This window comes from Schistosoma haematobium, chromosome 4, assembly GCF_000699445.3.
Source record: "Schistosoma haematobium chromosome 4, whole genome shotgun sequence".
In the NCBI taxonomy this organism is placed as follows: Eukaryota; Metazoa; Platyhelminthes; class Trematoda; order Strigeidida; family Schistosomatidae; genus Schistosoma; species Schistosoma haematobium.
The window spans coordinates 420792-442533 of NC_067199.1; the positions used below are offsets into that span (position 1 = coordinate 420792).

Genomic DNA, 21742 nt, shown 5'->3' on the forward strand with positions numbered 1-21742 from the left:
GAATTCGAACATGTGGATTCTCAGTATTTCAAACGAATTCATCAAATACTTTTCAATAGACATTATGGTTGACTTTCATGCTGTAATGCGTAGCACACATATATATATATATATATATATATATATATATATATATAGATGTCAGTCTAAACTTCACCACATGTAACCAATAATGAATAAATTAGTAAAAGTGATTAAACATTCATTAGTAATATTAAGTGAGTAGATGCTTGAGTACATGAATAAGTCACAACTACATACATTTACTTGATCTGGCATCCATCTAAGTGCCCATTTATAGTCTACTATAAATTAATAAAGGAAATTATAAAAGATCTACTAATGAATATATAATGAATCTTATTATAATGCAATTATACATAGATCAATCAATCAATCAATCAGCATTGCATCTCTCATTATTGACTCAAATGCCACAAAGCATTCCTTAGCACTAAAACAATTAAGTGGATAATTTTAACATGCATATAACTATTTAAATGAAATGAATTCAGCTTATAATCCTGATAAAGTACAGAACTCTATAAGGGCTTCAAACGTATTCTATGCGTCACTAAATATGATTCCTGTGCTTAAAACTTCTTGTTGATTTTTGTCAGTCTCATCTCTTCCTTTCACTCAATCATTCTGAAAACAACAATAACTTACGTGAGCGGGGAAAGTCTTTAATTAAATTCTTATTGTGAATCAGTATGAGTGATGCTTTTGTCAAGCAATTAAATATTGCAAAGGTTTTGACAAAAGTCAGTAAGTTTTATTAGGACTAATTTAGCATGGAAAGCGTTAACGATAGAGTAGATCCCTTGGGTAGTATGATGTTCTATGTGATAGGTTGTATGGTTGCAGTGATTATGTTGTCTAGATGACAGCAGCATGTAATCAAACAGTGTAGCTCAGCAGAAGTAACATCTTTAAGAAGTAAACGTTAGAAACTTTTCATTCAATGTTGGAACTTTCCAAACGACTTGGTCATCGACGTCTTAGACAATATATAACCATAGATTGAATAAAGAAAAACAGTTGTTAGCATACAATTTACATATATTTTGTTTATCTAAATCTCATGAGAAATAAGAAGGAGAGAGAGAGACACAGAATCAAATCATATACACTTTGTGTAGTATATTGGTCGGCAGTCTATGCTCCATTGGGAGTAACAGGCGTAACTAAATAAGTAAGTTGTGTCTTCAATTAGCAATGCCCAAAATTTCCCATTACGTAACCACCAGTCAAGTCACAAGAAACTTTTAGGAAAATAATTTTGAAAATATAAAAATTCAAATGAAAAAACAAAACAAGAACAGAATGATCAAAAAGAAATTTCAATCACAAGTAGACAAAATGTACAAAACTATTGCAGTCCAGGAAGAAGAGCAACCGGACATCGGTTATCAACGTTGATCGCTTCATTGTTTTTAAATGAAGTGAATGTAGCATTTCACAAAAAAGGCGTTAAAAAAACAGAAAACTAATCAATAGGCTACATTGTCTTTTTGCATACGGTGAATTTATACAATAAGTGAGTGTTCGGGTAGCACAACAAAATGACTGTTTAACAATGTTAACAATACACAATAATTCTATGCTTTACCTTTCATCTTCAACTGGATGGTACAATACGGAAAAGTTTTTGTAATCCAATCGTGATGTTTACTGGAAAAATAAACAAAACATTGAATGAAAACAAACAAAAAAACAAAGAAGAAGATGGAGAATATCAACAAAATCTACAACTGATTCGATGATGTTGAATTCAGCTATTCGTAAACAAGTTTGTCTAGTTCAATCATCATCATCATCAAATCATTTCAACAACTTTGGAATGATTTTATCACATATGATAATTTTTATCAGGTCAATTACATATTAACTTGTTAAGATCAATGGAAGTTATATGGAGGTTTTGTTGGGACGGCTTCCAGGAACTACATCAACGTGACATGCCATTATTGGTCAGTAGTGTAACATGCCTCTTCACGGACTGGTTGACTTAACAAATGCTAACATCTATAAATACACATGATTTTCTGTATATTTGGATTCTTGCCCAGCAAGCACTTTCTGCAATCTTCTTCTGTCTTCTCGTTTGGGACTTGGAGGGTTCTAGCATTCGAGTACCCAAGTTATACACGGTATATTAAGAATCTGAGGACTAGATATAATCTTTAGATTTAATTCCTTACCATTTGTATTGCAATAGAAAACAATCGATATTTTCATTAAAAAACTATTCCTGTTACTTGTTGTAAACTATTCAAACTTCAACTAATCCACAAAATTGAGCTACACATCCGCCATTGTCTTCAGTGAGTTGATATCACACAACAGACCCGGTTGAACTCCACTGGTCACTGATTTTCATTATAACTCCAGGAAATACCAGTCACCAGTGAGCATATGTTGAATAATATCAGAAGGGGCTTTGTGTTGATATTATAATAGTTTTAATAGTTGAGACCATGAGTCAATTGAAGATAGACCACCATGCAAAACCTAGAAACACTAGACGGCCGTTTACTCCTATTGAGAGACTAATCACCAGTGCAAATCTACCATCCCGCTTAGCGACATTCGAACACAGGATCTATTGGTCTCATGATCTCAACTACTAAAGTTACTGCAATATCCACAAAAAGTCCCACCTGACATATTATTGTACTATTGGATTATTGTATTGAAACTTATTGTCCTCGCTATCACTGTTCTGATAAATTTTATTTTTGTTATTATTGCCAATCTGTTGACCGATGGATGACCTAATAAGAAACATCATGTGTCATTCATTGAATGCATGAATATTATCATTTGACTTGAGAAAATACTCTTTTCTAGTTTAATAACAGCTGAAAAACATTTTCACAGTAAAGAAAATGAAAGTCCAGTAACTACTGGCTAGAGCTTATTAAGGCATGTGTATTAGTAGTTAACACATAAGATGTTTGTATACATACCTGAAATAGCAACAATTATTAGAAATCAATACTTAGATTTGGAGATCTAATCAGAAGATTGAATTATTTAAACCTAATACCTAACTCAAACCTCATAATTTCTTTCCGTTTAACTCAAGTGTTGATGTCCAAATTGATTAAATTCATAAAATGTATAGTAGTGTCAAATACTCAAATGTTAAAGTATTTATAATTGTATTGGGTTAAAAGAGTTTTGAGCATCTACATAGTTGCATCATATGGTTTAGCTGTGTTATTCAGAATTCGAAATAGCTGAGATGATATAGTTCTCCTGAAACCAAATATAATCATTAACCACTTTTCCAACATATAGATGGCTGTATAAGATTGTATATGCAGACCCGTTACACTTATTTACGTTTGCGAAACCAGGTAGTGTCTCTAGACCTCAGATAAAACAAGTGTGTAACTCGAAACTGACTAAATAAACCAATAACTGGTAGGTCAGTTAGACCGAAAACGTTCGAAAATATTTCAATTATGTGATATGGAATGTGACTTGACAAAATTACTTACTCATTTTTTCCTGAAATGATTTCGGTTTAGGACTCCACGCACAACCGAATATGTAAACCGGTATACCGGTTAAAATGATCAAAATACCATATACTACAAAGGGATAAGACAATCGAAAATTCAGTAAAGAGATGTAATCATTGTTATATTAGGAAAATAAACCATTCGTGAAATTAGTTCCATTCAACTAAAATGATGAGAACATTACTTCATCTTTCAGTAGTGCAGATCAGATAGTTTTCCATAAAACTTCAATTTCGATCATGATTTAAGTCATAAAGTGACATAGGAATAACCGACAAGAAGAACCATAGGAAAACTGAACTAGATTTTTCTTAGTTCTGAACTATCTCAACAATGAAGGGCTACAACAAGCTATAACATCAAATACATGCGATATTTTGGTCTTGTGAACAAATGTCGGTTTCTGTACCAATGAATAGTAAAAGTTTAGTTCGGTTATTCTACTAACATTAGTTTTCGTTAGCAATATACCACGATTTTGCGCGAATGTCATTGATAAGTTATGATCTCGTCTCTCGCCATTTCAACTCAGTAGCTTACAACTTACTAACTAACTCGAACCTAGTTACTTATGAGATTATGGCTGATTAGTTTGTTGTTTGAAATTCAATCTCCACATTCATAGTTGAATCATATAACGAACTGTCATTCCTACATTCAGAAAGTAAACATACGAATTTATAGAACATAATTTATAACAAATGACCTACATGATTCTTGAGGTGATCCATAAAAAGAGAAAATTAACAGAGATGCAGTAACTACTAAGTAGATAATGGCGAATATTATAGGAGCCTGTAATAAATATAGATAATGAAAGAATAAAAATTCTATGATATAGTAGTAGTATTAGTAATAGTTAAAAATATTGAATTAAATGGTAGCGCGGCGTGTGCTACGTATATCGACATAAGTAATATATAACTCAAGTCAGGAATAAAATGTCTGGCAGCTGAAGGTGAAGGAGGAGAGAACGGGAACAGAAAGCGATTGGTAAGGAAATGCAGAAACAAAGAAGTCTATGACGATTGATTGACATTTTGCAAATGAAGTATTCATTGTATGGTTCTCAGATTTTACTAAGATGTTCTTTAATGTTGCATTAAATTACATTCGACTGTCCCCACGTGTGTTCTCGTTCACTACATCAATAGTAGAAAAGATCTTTTCAATGGTTTAAAACGATTTTAATGCTTTGCTTCAAAATTTTCATCAATGTAACAGCTTTAAAAAGATTTTTCTAATTTTATGTCAGTCCATAAAACAAATGTCTAATCTCAACACCGTACAGAACGAATCTTCCAACAGAAGACTAATGGTTGAAAGAAAAAGTAGTGATGCAGTGCTTAAATTGACGCAAAAGCTAACATAACAATCCAATGCTGACATTGTACAACTCAATAAAGTTGTCCAAAAGAAAAGTTAACTAGAACTAGTCATGATTAATAACAATTTTATGCAATCGTATATTAATGTAATTATTAGATTCGTGAGTCCATTGCAGCTAGACCACCATGGAAAACCTGGAAACACTGGACGGCCGTTTCATATTAGAATGAAACTCCTCGGCAGTGCACATCCACCATCCCGCCTCACGAGATTCGGTCCCAGGACCTATTATTCTGGAGCGCGAATGCTTAACCTTTGGACCACTGACGGTGTTAATGTCTAAATTCGACCAATCCACGAAATTACGCCACCTTCACCGTGGACTAGCTTCAATTGACTCATCAATTCAATTATTAAATTACTACAATATCCACAACACCACTCTCTCATTATGATCATATAATCTTAAGGAATAATATCGCAAACCCACTTCAGAAATTTTAATTTACCTTAACCGGACGTTGAATATTAGGACGAGTAAAACTGAAAATTACTACAATCAGAACACAAAGACCGATTGCCAACCATTGAACAAAACCCATATAATTCATAAGTGTGAAAATATCTCCAGCAAGCAAGTAAATTATTGATATGATACACTAAAAGAGTAATCAGTAAAAGTTAAAAATAAGCAATAGAATCACATTACACACATTGAACAATAGTAATTCATGTAAATCACAATTTATAGTGATAATCAAGTAGGCGGCCTGCTTGAATATCCAGAATACCTGTTCATGACATCTGGATATTTCAACAAATTTTCTGTTTTTTGTTTGTCGTAACACACCATTATGCCTATTAGTCACATAACCTATTCAGGCACGTTTGTCAAAAGTTTACCACATTTCGCTGTAAAAGCGACAAAAGAGCTCAATCAGAGACATCGTGGTTGCCAGCAATATGCATCGAAAACAATGTAGATTATTCACATATCGAGTCCTGAACTGCTAACATATAACTGGCAACTACTCAACATTTATCACAACGGTCGATCAAGAAATAAGAAAGGGAAACTTGTTAAGATCCTTCGTGCTGAGATTTCTGTATTGTACCAAAAACATAATATTACATAAAGCCACCAATACTTATTTAGTTGAATTTTGAACAGATCAGGAACAGTAAGATTTGAAGTTTAAAATGATTTCATTACTTTATTTCAAAACTCCTCATCAGCTAAAACGTTTAACCCTATACACAATTACATGACTAGAAATAAAGAATTGGGACAATCTATCATGTAGATTTGAAGTTAATTTTCAAAGGTTTCATGTCTCTTTTCAAACTTGTATTTCATCTTCACCAATTAAAGTTAGTCTAAACTATGTTTTCATTCGTAGTCTTCGTTGAAACTGTAGAATGAAAATCATTGGTCTTGGTGTGTTTCAATTACTACAAAGCCATTATTGTCAAAGGGACCCATAATCTAATTACAATTTCAAACTTATTATCAATAAATGTCACCCTACAACCAGTTTAAACACATTTGATATTGTTGCAAATTAGACATCAAATGTTCACATTTAAAACGTACTAACTGATTTGTAAGGATGCAAATACTTTTTATTATATATATATGTTCGACAAATGTAGTTATGCAAGGAACTCACAGTGAACAGAACAGCCGGAAGAGGTGTTAATCGATCCGTGTGCAAGTAACTGATAAACGCTGGCATTTGCTTACGCTGACTAGCAGCAACAAATACTCTCGATGTAGTTAATATAGTTCCATTAGCACTCCCAAACGTTGAACAAGCAACAAATATTGGCATTATCCACCAAAACATTCCGTATATTCTATTAGCAAATGTCTGTTTTTGTAAGTAAACGGAAAAAATGGTTTCAAAGTAAATCCAACTTATTCAGTAATTTCGATAGTGTAATAAGAAGCTGAAGAGTATCAGAACGATGTGATATATTAGCGCAAAACATTTCGAACAATCTGATCACATGTACTTGTCAAAAACATTTGTATATAAAAATAAAAGTCAACTAGACTAGAAATGGAGGGTAAGAGGAAATGAGGAATAATAACGGAACAATGTGAAAACAATATGAAACCTCATCACTCTGGACAATAAGCTAATATTACCAGGATACGTTTGTGGTGAGAACAAACTGTATTTGAATACACAGAGGGGATTTGAATTTTCGTATACCTAAGGCTTCAATAAACCTTAGTATACACCCATATGCACTTTTGTACAACACCACAAAAGCCGGGTTAAGATCAATCTCATGACTTGTTTCAGTTATGAGTTTGGCAATAAGGGATGATGGATGTTTATCCTCTATTCCTATTGGGTCATTTGATTCTATTTGTTTCTCCAGACATTTGGGTACAAGTTCACACAACCTAGTTTTAAGATCACTATTACTACTTATGTTTGTGTGCGATCACAAATACATTTAAATTGGTAAACACAGTGGAATGTGACTCAATCGTTTTGTATTCTTCTAGGTTTTCGATGAGGCATGAACCTTGTTGTTTCCTTGGTAATGACATTGTCTGCATAATATGTCTTGTTAATGACTGATTTAAGTCTTTGTTTCAATAAAAGACCATTTGAATCACCTCTAAATGGTAAGGCGATGTAGACAGGCATTTCCCCTGCCAAAGATATAGTAGGTCTCACTGTACCATGAACTTTCTATCTTTTTATGAATTTCAGAGGATACCCAGTTTCCATTATTGTTTTATTTAGTAACCTAACATCATCATCAATGGCGTTATTTGTACACATGCGATCAAGTCTGTTAAATAGACACCTCTACAATCCCCAATTGTATTGCACGAGACAATAACTAAAATAAAGTATTAAACTGTCCAAGATGGTGTGATCATGAACGGCGAAACTGCATTAGTAATATTCTCGGCTAATACAAAAATTGATTAAAAGCATCAATACACCAGTAAAATTACTATTCCACCTACCACAGCCACAGCTCTTGTGGTCAACATCTCTGCAACTGGTACGACTGTCACATAAGCCACATTAGCAGCTGTGTAAAGTAGGGTCACTAGCAAGCACGATACCACAATTGCTATGGGCAAATGTTTCCTGGGGTTCCTCATTTCTTCAACCATACAATTTAAGTTATTCCAGCCACCATAAGCAAATAAACCACTGTAAAATGCATTAGCTATTTTACCAGGACTCCAGTTTGAATCGACGAAAGGTTCTTTCAGCCCTTCATAACGACCTAAAAAAAGTTAAGCAATAAAGTACAATGCAAGATACCTAAATGAATTTACTAAATAAATAAATATATCTTAGCATAAACAGTGATTACAATCACAAATACATAGAGATTATAAATCTTAATGAATTGCTTAGAAGAGATAAATCGCAGTGAATCGCTAACAGTAATTAGAAACAGCTGCAAAGGAGAACACAGAACAGGAGAATACTATTCAGTGGCCTATACTCCACGAAGGATAACAGACGTAAAGGGGACAAAGAATCATTTTATTCATTCACAATTTATTGAAGAATCACTCTATTCAGTTCGAAATCTTTGAAAAAATAAAAGTATTCTGACATGTTATTAGAAAAGTCATATAGTCACAGAGCGATAACAGAAATGAAGTGTTCAAAGGTTGTTACATTGAAACAACGTTTAATGTAAGACATATTCAATCAATTAATTAATTATGCGTATTCTTGAGAAAAGACAGGGAAGATTATCTTTTTCAAGCTTGATAGCAAATATTGCGAATTTTTAAACTCATCAAAGTGCGTTTTATCACATACAGTCGTACAGTTTTGTTCTTCGAAAACTTTTATACAACACTCACTATTCTGTAAACAAAATATCACTCTTATTTTGGACTAACTTAACACACTTGTTGCCATTCATTTTAGATTGAATGACCACATCATCTGAAATGAGAAACTCCTGAATGATGCACATAAATAAAATCTTAATGTCAAGACTGAACCACACATAGTTCAACAAAAATCACAAAACAAAACCGACTGTAATTATTATAGATAACAAAAGGCAATTTAAATAATTTTAAAGAATGATATAACTAAATTACCAAATCCGATCTGTACAAATCCGGTTACAATGATCATTGTAAGAGCGGCAAGTTTCGCAAATGTAAATATATCTTGTATTCTGGTTGAAAATTTGATTAAAAAGGAATTGGCGAAGCTTAAAAATGCTAAGCAAAATGAAACAAGATGGCAATAAATTGGAACATTTGCATTAAAATATCACCAATGTGATCGTTCTAAATATCTTCAGATGAAACATCATCAGTAATAATGAAAATAGCTAACTGTACAACCTTCTTTTAGGTGAACTTCCAGTATCCTATCGATTCCACTGATACTTTGACAAGTTATTATAAAATAAACGAACCGTTTACTATGTAAACAATGACTAGAATATATTATTTATTTCAAACAGTTTACTGAAGTTATAGTTTAGTAACTACCAGTAGTATTGAGATCTATAAGCCAACTAATCAAAATATTTAGTGTCAAAAAATATACAGAATGTTTACTGATGTAATACATTTGAATTCATCTGGTATTAATTATGATTAAATCATTGTCATTTTGCAAGTCTGTCAAAAGCATGATTTACGATTGAAGGCACACAGTCACCAGAAATTAACACTTCTCAGTTTTCCTTTATTCACTCAGAACTCATAATTTAACTGTCATCAGTTTTCAAATTTCTGATCCGTATTTCGTCTATACACATTTTGAGACTTTTCTGCACTTATCGCTTATCACTCAAACAACTTTTATTCAATTTTACTGGTTTTAGTCCACCACTAATCTCATTCGTCATTCTTCTGTCGTACATGCTTTGCGTTAAAATCCCTGCAGATCATACACATTTGGCGAGAATGTCGAAAAAAATCAGGATTTATGGTAATTTTCCCAAATAATATATTCTACTCAAATTTAAAGAACAAATGAATTTTGATGGAATGATTCAAGTTACCCATTTCAAGGAACGAAGTAGCTAATAACCAGTGCTTTATGCTAATCACTACTGTTATACTCTCACCCAGCAGGGTTTTTCTTTGCTATGTTATAAAACTGCATTTTATGAGGACCTTTGTCGAGTATCCTCATCTTAACAACTGCCTTCATTCTTCGCTTTTCAAAAATACAAACAGTGCATTTTATCCATAACAGTGCATACGAGTTAATGTTGTTTGAGTATATAATTGAGCACATCTTAATTGATAAAATGGAAAAAACGCTGTAGGGAAATATTTTTAAACATACTAATACATAAAACCGCCAAAATCCTGACCAACATAATGGGAAGCGGACAGTTTGGATACAAAGGTACAACAACATACTCCCCAAATGCTAAAGCCACGATAGCGACAGTTACAGGTCTTACAACCATGACTTCCATCCACAAACGCAAAAATCCAATAAATGGTCCAAATGCTTCATATACATAAATATAATCCCCTCCGGATCGCTCTATTATCGTGCCAAGTTCTGCATAACAGTACGCCCCGAGCATACTGAAGATCCCACATGCAACCCATATAATAAGAGTAGCTCCTATGCTTCTAACGTTCCTCAGAATACCAGTAGGACTGACAAATATTCCTGAGCCAATCATTGACCCTACTAAGATGGTGATACTGGTTACAATACCAATAGATCGCTTCAGTTTTACATCATCTGGTTTATCTACGACAACGGTGACGTCATCATCCAACTTCTTGTTTTCTGCCATGCCACTACAATATAAAATACATTATAATTTGCACTTACAGTAGTATAAAGTGGCCAAACGACTTTAAATAAAATAACGCAAGTCATAAAATATGTTTGACTTCAATCGTATGTCTTTCAGAGATTTATCTTTCACGAAGTAAGATTAAATTAGCTTTAAACTCACCAGAATTCATCAAAAAGTGGAAACTATTTCCACCTTGATTTTGAACAACCCAACCATACAAGTGAGATGGAATCGAAGACGATAGATATATTATGACATCAGGTCAGTAGAAATTAAGCCAAATACTTAGGTTCAAATGTTCAGCCATCATATCTTCAGTCATAAACTTTGACATTCAGGAAGAATATGAATGAAAAGTTATATGTGGTCTGTAATACAACCAAATTATCTTAAGAGATCTCAGTCTAGACAAATTGGTGGTTTTCCCAAAGACAACCGCTCTTTTAATTCAGTTAGTTACACTAACATTTGTACAATTCTCCAATACAAAAGGTGAGAAAATACTGCTAAGTTTGGGCTGACTATATTTTTCGAAATAAAACACAGTTCTACCAATATACATTTAATATATTTTTATCTCGACAGACATTTTGCCGAACAATTTCGGAATTATGGTTGTCGAAAATATATCTCGATTAAAAGGCGTATCCTGTTGTTCTGGATTTTCAATAAGTCGACCCAAGTCTCAAAAAACTCAGTTCGTCAAATAATTATGAACCTCTCGGCACAACTAAATGGAAATTTTACACATAGTTTGGTGATCAAGACCGTTTTGAATTCCCGAATGAAAAATGACAGACATATATTAGAAACCCGATGAAACTGGAAGTCTTCACTGCATATCGTCGATCATGGGCATTTGATTACTCTCTTACTTTATCATTTTCAAATACAAACATTGCATACCTCAATGAAGATTGGCTAGCACCTAAATGACCTGAAATTTCGCAAGCTTTTTCAAGTGAAGTGAAAGATCGTTTCAGAAATTGTACAAGGTTGATGCATCAAATTTAAAGTTCTGAAACTTCTAGTGATGATTTACATCGACAGATAAAGAGAGCTTCAAATCACTATTTTTCAATCATGGAAGTTTTACACAGTTTGGTTATCAAGACCGTTTCGAATCCCTGAATGAAAAATGACAGACATATATTAAAAACTCAATGAAACTTTTAATCAAGTAGCTTCCAAGAAACTGACAATCACAACGAAGAGAGACTCTTATTGCTCTCAATTGCAACATCAAATGCGCACGATATGTTATAAATACTTTGTAAATACTTCGTCAGCAGTTTAAACAATTAGAAGCTTCAAAGAACAAATTGAGTCACTTGCAAAATCCAAACCAAATAATCCTAGAAATTTTATTGTTAAAAGAACTAAATGGTCAAACACGCGAGGTAATTATACTGGCGATCAATAAGCAATACTCAGAGTCAACTTCGTTTGTACCTGCAAAGGTAACATAGAAGTAGGTTCATCAACAACGTCATTTGATTGCAAACTGTTAAAAACCACAATTGCACTAGCTTTATTACAGCATATTGAAGTTCCACTAGATATGAATTGCGAAGCTTCTAGTCTCTCTTGGACTTAGTCTTCACACACGGTGATGATGTCGGTCAAATGACTTTCCTACCACCCCTAAGGAGAAGTGATCATGCAGCCATTTCATTCAAGTTCATGGCTGAGATGGCCTGCCAAACAGTTGCGCCGGTCCGTCCTAACATATGGAAGGCAGACATGGAAGCGCTGAACTCTGCAGCATCGGCTAAAAACTGGATAATTTACTAATGGGCATTAGTGAAAGGGGTATGGATTCATTTCATTTATGAAAAAGCAAAGGCTATGTCAAACTAATTCGGGTAAGTTTCAACACAGAGACCTATTGTAGACAAAGAACTAGACCCACATACAAAGTCAACAAACCGTCTGCACACCGTTGACTTTGTTCAAGACAATGTACTTAAGGCTCTTAGCACCATAGATACGGTAAAGTCAATAGGACCGGATGAACTACACCCTAAAATCCTGAGAAATATTGCACAGTGTATTGCAGTCCGACTGATCGTGATATTCAATATGTCGCTTGACCAAGGTATGTCGTGGTTAAAATACTGAGAATAGTAATCAAAAAGACCATACTAACATTCGTGGGAATCGACAACTTGTTAAAGAGCAGGCAACATGGCTCAAAAAAATGTTTATCTTGCACTGCACATTTCTCTATAGCAAGGGAGCATTAGATCAAGGTTCTAGACAATGGAAAATCAGTGGATGTTGTCACAGAGACTTCAATAAAGCATTTGACATAGTGCAAACAAATGGACTGCTACTGATGCTAGAAAATCTTGGCATTGCCTGACTTCTTTTATAATTGCTTATGGATTTCTTAGTATGTCGTAGATAGAAAGTATATGTAAATTCGAAGTGCTCCACCCGGATACCAGTTTTCAGTGGAGTGGAGTAAGGTTCTGTCCTAGGCTCTTTACTTTTTATACCGAAAGCAAATGACCTCTTATCTAGCTGCAGTGGATCACCGTGACCCCAGGTTTGAACCTACATATATATAATAATAAAAAAATAAATGTTAGTAAACTGTAGTGAGATAATGTCCTCAGTTCATAGGTGGTGGTCTAACATCAATTGATTCATGATCTCAATCAAAAAACTTAACAACCCCCACAACCCCTATACTGATAATTAATATGTGCTCACTAGTGACTAGCTTCGTGAAGGAATTCTCGGAGTTCTAGTGAGAAGCCGTGACCAGTGGAGCTAATCGGTGTTGGGTAGAGACAGGTATCTACCTCAGTAAATTGGAAGTTGGTCGCGCGATTTCGTGGATTGGTTGATGTTAGACACTAATACCATTGGATGCCGGCTCGGTGGTCTAGTTGGTTAAGCGCCTGGCGCGAGACCGATAGGTCCTGGGTTTGAATCTCGCGGGGAGCGGGATCGTGGTTGCGCACTGCTGAGGAGTCCCATACTAGGACGAATCGGCCGTCCAGTGCTTTCGGGTTTCCGACGGTGGTCTAACATTAATTGATTCATGATCGCAATCAAAAAAAGGAATATACCAAGTTTACTCTTAAAGTGCTACTAGGACGTCATTCGCACTTGCTCAACCAGCAGCGAATTCTATTCTTAAGGAGTGGATGGTATGCCTACAGTTCGTCATATCGTGTTGTACCTCTAATTTCTGGGTGTCACGCTAAGATTTGTGTTGAGACCGAACCTATGGGGGTGTTTGAGGGGGTGTGCAGGAGTGGTTAGAATGCTATAACTCGTTTTAAGGTCACCGCTGAGATGCCTACAAACGAATGGGTAAGGATTCAGAGATTCGAGGTGCTCTTCATAACCTTTTAATTTGGATCCTCAGACTGATTTCGTGGCTCGGCATTGGTTACGTCACAGTGTACTCTCACCCTTTCAGAGAGAGGGAGGGAACACTATTTTCAAACTCTACGTGCGGTCGAGCAAAACTGTTTAGGACCAAATGGAAAGTTCGACAGTCTAACTGATCGAAAATGAGTTTCAACATTACCAATCCAAGGTTTGCCCGAGAGGCACTTTTGTCGCAGTTAACGCGAGACTTTAGATCGTGGAGTACTTGAACTTCTAGATCTTTTTCAACTTCGGATATCTCTAGAGGGAGTTACGTAAGTTGCATTTGTTATCTGAAACACGCCTCGGATGGAATACTCTATACGTCTAAGTGCCAAAAATAAAGTCGGTCATTATCCGCCCAACTTTGAAGTCAGGTCATAACCTCCTGAAGTGACATCTTATCATCTTGGTTTCAAGCTTCTCCACGAAGTTTCACATCGTCAGCGAAGCTCAATGAATCAAGCGATACTTGTTAATGGAGATCATTTATGCGGACTAGGAAAAAGGAGATTATACTGCTGAAGACTGAGGGACTCCCATAAAACATTCAGTAACCTGAGATGAAGTGAAGTTTACTGTGAACCTGATAGGTCCATTATTTATGTATGAAGTAAGTTAATCAATGAACGTTGACTTGAAACCTCATTTGAAAATTATGTAAAGTGAACCAGCTTGCATGACGGAATAAGAAATCTCAATGAGCGCATACATCAAGTTGAGGGTGGAATGAGACGTCTACCTGCTGTAGGTTGCCCTTTAAAAGGTGACACATCCAATCGTTGGAAACTCTAACACCTGTTGTTAGTGAGTTGTTGCAACTCAGTCTTGGCGAATGTAGCTGTAAATAAATCACCAAAATCAACAACTCTGTAAGGTTTCGACACTGAATGCTGATCACATTAATTTTAATAATAGTAATAATAATATATATATTTCTATAGCGGCAGGTAAATGCCATTTTTACAGGCATGATCTACAAATTACAACATTTATTGTTTCACAGTATGCATGTTAAGTAAATATAGTCTATAAAAGTGAATATCAGTTCATTCATTCAGATATAGTATTTAAGCAGTGCAACTTTTTGAGTTTATAATTGTTGTAAAGTAGACTTGAACAGCGCTTGGTGTGAACCATGACCTTCGGAAAAACACGTACGTTCAGCTTGTTCCAGATGCCAGAAAATCCATTGCTGTGCAAACAGAGCAAGATCCTCAACAAAAAGAAAAACCGAGGAGCAGCAAGGCACTTGGATAGGAACGATAAAAAAGATTAGCATTTCATGGTGGGACAGACAGAAGTATGATAAATTATTAGATTATAATTCATACTAGCTCTTGTAGCTTAAGTGAAATATGACCAGAGTCTCCAGATGAGAGAATGCAGTAGTAAAGAACAATGAGTTGTGATATTTACCGAGGTGAAGTAAGTTCAATGAAGGAACGGAAGTCAGGGCTGGAACAAAGAAAGCTGTTTATTAGAACAGAGAGTGAATGAAGAATGTAAAGTGTTAAGTAAACTAGTGACTATTAAATTTGATGTCTTATTATTCTCACCCGATGCATATTGCACAATCTTAATGTAAAAGACCGAGTCAGCATGTATTACTTGCTGGTCAGTAACTCCACCCTCCCCTTTCCCACTTTCACCGTCTTTGATAGGTTCAACTAGCATATGATTATGGGAGAACTTATTATCGAGGAGCCTGGGTTTAACTTTTGCTCCACTAGATGTGGGGAACAAACCAAAAGTGTTACTAGGACCAAAAATGAAACAATTCAACCTCTAAAGGCAAACGATATAGGAAAAAAGTTCAGGGAAAGTGATATAACAAATTCACAAGATATACGTAATGGCACTGGATCATGGCCACACGACCTTGGAAGATGAGTACATAGGAATTGAGAGGATATACATTCGACATTCAATACCAAGAGGTCAAAAACGGTGAAAGTGGGAAAGAGTAATCGAGAAGGCATGGCTGAACTATTCGGTCGTGGTCGTCAAACCTCTCACTTTTCATACTAAATATGCTATTTTTTCAACGTAAATGTATTCTGCAGAAATCCTTAGCAGCAACCACTGACCGTCATGAAATGACAAGTTGGTAATAATAGTGATGTAACTTTCACGTAAGGTCTGACTGACTAGGCAGTCACATCATGGAAAGTAAAAAATTTTGAGACAGCTCTACCATTCTGGTAACGTAGATAAGTATACTAATACCGACTTAGACCAGAATTACACAAATACATGAAGTTCCTGTCTGAAAGTAATACTACATACACATTTATGAAGTTTCAGAGACCAGAAAATGCTGTTTCTCAACCTGCCACAGAGCTTCTGAAACAACGGTTTCAACGTTCTCAGTGATGAATAAATTAAGGACACTCATAGTTTTTCTCCCGAGACAAAGATTCCGAATGGCCTCAGAGATTCATTATATCTTAAAGACGCAATAAGTATTTGGAGTTTGACAATCCTTTAACCAGTAACACCTATTATGAATCGTGCCCACCTGGTGACATCAAAAGTCAGAAGCGAGAAGGTTCAAAGATATATTTCGTCGGCGACGTGCAGCTGATGGTCGAGAATAGATCCATTAAAGGTGGGAGCTTCTAGAAACCACAACTTTATATCCCTTCGGAATATCTGAGGCTTTAAAGATGGTGCAGGATGAAGTCACCCGTTCCATATCTCAAGGGAGCTGAAAAAGGGAGCGAGTAAAAGAACGGACTCCAGGCACAGCAGACAATGTTCATGAAGGAAAATTTAAGGTATGACTACTCAGTCTAATTCTCTTTTATTGATGTATTAATTAGGCAAGAGCATTCTAATGGGTTAAAGAAAATAAGTGTGAATAACGTATGAGTGGATAAACAGCTGACAAGCAGAGGTGGTTTAGAAAGAAGCTGAGAGTATGAGATTATGTGCAGTTATAAAATATAGTGCTAAAAACAGTATTATGATGCACAATCGGCAGTCTCCTCTTTTTGTCGAAACTATTAGAGTGTAACAGCTTAGGTTGGTTGGTTAAGAGTTGACCCCAAACAACCAAGCATATGCCAAAACAGTATTGTTCAAGTATTCATTCACTTCCTTGTTTTGTATAAGCGTTATATTCCCTATTATCTTATATTGAATGTTGAGAGCCTTTGTTTGTCTGAACAGATAATCCCACGCTCCACTGTGACTGCGCTAAGATCGAAATAAAGACCTATTCACTACTTGTCTGGTTTCTTCTATCAATAGCACGAGGGTTACCTATAGACACGAAAAGAGCATATTTTAGTAGCCTTAGTATCTAAGCGAACTGTCTACTTTGCTTGTAATAGGATTACTGGGTAGGAAGTGAAACCAATTCAACGTTCTAAACACGATTTATTAAGGTATTTTGCATGATAAATCAGCATCAATACCACAAGTTCGTGACTCACACAGTCTTAATTTCTCTGAACATGCCTCAACTAAAGCATCAAAATGCGGAAGTTGCTTGGATTTATTCTCCGTAATTTCTTTCAAAATAAATGTAATATCATTCTTTATAAAGTTTGTGTGAGACCTATCGTTGAATACTGATCGTTCTTTTTTTCCAATCTATGCCTATCCAATATACTTAAGGCGGAAAGAATACAACAAGATTTTACTCATAGAATACTTAAGAACGATTCACTCATAAAATACAGCTCCCGATGCCAAATCTTAGGACTAGGACCACTTTGGTAAAGATGGCTAAGGTCCGATTCGATTCTCTATCTCAAACTACTCAAAAACCTTAATTATTACACATGCAACATAGCTGTTGCCCAAGACACACAAGAATATGACCTTCGAAACAAAGTATCCACGGTCAAAGTTGAGAAATATAAATCGAAAACTCGGGAAAACTTCTTTCTCATTAAGAATGCATTAATATGGAACATTCTTCCTTCTGAAATAGCATGACAGATGAATTACATACGTTCGTAAGACTTATTGATCAAGTCCTCACTTGCACAGATCTAACGCAAACGAATGCATCCGCGCCACACTCAGACATCCCAGGCTCGCTACATGTAGTGGCCAATACGCCCTATTTTCCTACTTAGTAGTTGTATTAGATACTTTATCCCCCATAGTTTTTTTACTCGAAGTAGACAGGTAACTCACTGGACCTATCGATACTCGGTCGCTAGGAGACGCTCACTACTACTACCCTAAAAAGTCAAGAGAACCGCACAATCGTCTGCCTACTACCAGTGGAGCCTGTTACCCACCAACTGGTTATGACAACACAAAATAACATCAGCACCAAGTTAGTGTGAGTTCCTCCTTGTTTATTCTTTATCAGCTTTTAACTCCCCAGTACACTATGTTGACTTGCCATTAATACTATTTCTCCACTCGTTACCTTATCTACAACTCACATACTTCTATACTTTTCCGCCTACTTTGGTAACACAACTATCCTACCTTATACCCTTCTTAATGCTTATACTCTGATTGGCATACTATACTTTTTGCTATAGTCAGTTAAAGCACTGCATCAATGCCTTATCCACAGTCCATAACTTGTAACTGCCTGATAAACTTGTAAAATGGTACTTATAGAAACAGCGTTTCACAACAGGATGTGAAACACAGAGCACGGAGTGAGGTATGATATATGTATCCAAAAATAAGCTTAAATGAGCCTAACATCACAAAAGGAGGGAGGGTGGAGTTACTGACCAGTAAGTATTGATGATGAGGGCAATGACTTCAATCCACCCATGTTTTTGGGGCAGAACATTTTGTATGTATCAGGCTCTTCATGATTGGGAACGAGTCAATCAATCTGTGATATAGATTGTCTTCCTACGATCACCAATCTGACTCATGTTTCCAATTTTATGCAGGATTAGCTATTTTAATAAGACAACCTATAACATGCTGACTCGTACTTTTACACTAGGATTGCTTGACTGGCATCAGATGGATAAGAAAGAAAAAGGTTAGACATCACAATAAATGGTTATTAATATTCTCAATTTAATATCCGTTTTTAATTTTGTGTGTGGGTGTGTGAAAATCCTTCTATTTATATACTTGCACTTTCTTCCGATTGATCCCTTTAATTGAACATTGTTAGTTTTTCGATTACATTTGAATTGTTAATATCGGTATTTTATTGTGGTTTTTAGTTTTGTTACGCCTTCACTGAGTTTTTTTGTTTCTTCACGAACTGCACCTATGTTGTTTTACTTGACACTTATACTTGGCGGCAGCCATATGGATTTGATCCTCCTTTTGTGTGTGTTCTATCCAGTCAGGATAGAATAACGTTCATTTGTTGTGACTGGTATTTTTCTCTCATCTTTTATCAACTTCTTCATTTATTGTAATTTAGATTTGATTGACTGAACAATTATTGGTTGAATAGCCGTGTGTTAATATTTGTTTAGGTAACGATTTACATTAAATTTATTATGAATTATAGAACCGCTATTTACCCGATTACTTGTTTTGATTTTGACGGGCAAGGGCTCATGTCTGGAAGGCCATTCAGCATTTCAAACCGTAGTTTGGATCCCACATCAACTCTTTACCCTCTATACGCACACTCTCTTCTAATAAACCGCTTTCCGTGTGTCAACCTTGGCTTCCCTTCCTTCATGTGAGCTTACTCCAACTTCTTAAGCATCACAACTCATTGCCCTTTATTAGTACATTCTCTTATATAGAGCCTCTGACTTCATTTCACTCCAACGAGAGATAATATGAATTTAATCTAATTTATTATACCTCTGTCTGTTCTACTACACATTGTTAAGCAAAGTTTGGCTTTCATATCCAAGTGCTTTGCTGCTCTTCTGTTTCACTTTCTTCTTTAGAATCTTGCTCTGAATACACAGCTATGGAACTTCTGACGTCTGGAACAAACTTGACGTAAGCGTCTCTTCAATGTCGTAGTTTACAGCGAGCGCTCTACGAGTCTACTTTACAAGAATTATAAACTTAATAAGTTGGGAAGCATGCTGTGAGCCTTTCGTGTCTATAGGTAACCCTCGTGCTATTGATAGAAGAAACCAGACAAGTAGTGAATAGGTCTTTATTTCGATCTTAGCGCAGTCACAGTGGAGCGTGGGATTATCTGTTCAGACAAACAAAGGCTCTCAACATTCAATATAAGATAATAGGGAATATAACGCTTATACAAAACAAGGAAGTGAATGAATACTTGAACAATACTGTTTTGGCATATGCTTGGTTGTTTGGGGTCAACTCTTAACCAACCAACCTAAGCTGTTACATTAGCTTCCCCCTAGAATCGACTTCCGTAGGAACGTCGGTTCGATTAACCTATCTATCGAAAACACCTTAGTTCTATTTCTCATCCCAAGGGAAAATTATCAACTCCCTCACTGTTTGACTTACAATCAGTGACGACTGACGCTGTCAACGATAGTCCATGGATGTCTCTTCTTTGCTAGCTTGTCATCTTATTTTGTAGCATGTGATTTCTTCTACAACTATCGACGACGGTCTGCTGCGTGCTTTCAAGAGAAAGTGTGAGAATGTGGGATAAGAATATCTGAGGAAGTGCCGCGAGCGGGCTACCCAACACCATGTTGGTGAGGTACGATTTTTCCGTGCTCAGACCGGCTATCAGGTGTTTACTCACCTGCCTCTTGAGTCGCCCTCAAGTAAAAAGTAAAGAAGAATCTACTTCAAAGGTAATGGTGAAAATCAAGCAAAACCTGAAGAACTGCTCCACTGCCTGCATAAAATAATAAGATACAAAATGGAAATACATAAATGTAATTGATAGTTGTTCGGTTCCATGTAAGTGCTTGGTCTCCAGAACGGATTGGTATTCTGGAAGAGAATAGACATAGTGTAGATATCTTGTGCACGAAAAACCATGAAAACAAAAAAAAATACTCTTTTGTAATGCATATATGTAAAAGGGTAAACTTGCTAGAAGTTGGACTCTTTAACAAAATCGATCAAACGCGTGACCTTGAGCCTGTGACGACCGCGTTCTACAACTAGGTGCGTAACCAAGGGTGCATCAGAATACTCCACGAAAAGGAAAGGAATATACGGTTAAGAAGCAAAAAAAACATTGTGTAGAGTATGCGGATCAAGTACAGTTGTGTCAAATACCCTTTTCTTGTTTGATTTAGGTATGCATGACTATATTGAAGCAATATTTCGTCAATTCATCCAAGTAACGAATTGGTTTGCACCTCAGAAGTGTGTAAGTCCTATTACTCATTAGTATTATGAGTGATTAATTGGTGTAAGGAAATATTGAAGTCACTTTCTCCGTGGTCTGATGTGGCTTAATGGCTAAGCACGCGGTCTAGCATTCAGGAGGGCAGAGGTTCGAGTGCGTGTGGAGCCTGCGTTTTTGTTCACCAGGCCCACCTTCAATACGATGTTTGTTGCCCGTAAGTCGCGCACGTATGAGAGAAAAAATGACAAGAGGACAGATTGATATATCAAAGTGCCATATTGGAAAAGTATAAGTTCTTTGTTTACATGAATATTATCACTATAGAAAAAAAACTACAAGTTTAGTAAATTTCCATTTTACGTTATATTTAAACTAACGAATATATATATATATATATCAGTTATTGACATAAAATGTCTTTTTTATAACGCTAATGTTAAGTTCCAGGACTTTGTATGGGCCACTAATAATAATTGGTTTAACGTTAGCATAGTCGTGA

General features: G+C 35.7%; 1 protein-coding gene across 1 annotated transcript; it reads right to left on the reverse strand.

Moving 5' to 3' along the window:
- Positions 1 to 481: 481 nt before the first annotated feature.
- SLC7A5_4 (Large neutral amino acids transporter small subunit 1) lies at positions 482 to 11976 on the reverse strand. The gene is made up of 9 exons (XM_051215414.1): positions 11853 to 11976; positions 10178 to 10650; positions 8968 to 9093; positions 7858 to 8126; positions 6533 to 6733; positions 5372 to 5521; positions 4244 to 4328; positions 3510 to 3602; positions 482 to 1674 (listed from the first exon to the last, which is right to left on the reverse strand). Exons 2-9 carry the CDS (start codon positions 10644 to 10646, stop codon positions 1622 to 1624), a joined length of 1446 nt encoding a protein of 481 aa, XP_051065915.1. The 5' UTR covers positions 10647 to 10650; positions 11853 to 11976; the 3' UTR covers positions 482 to 1621.
- Between the last annotated feature and the right edge of the window lie 9766 nt (positions 11977 to 21742).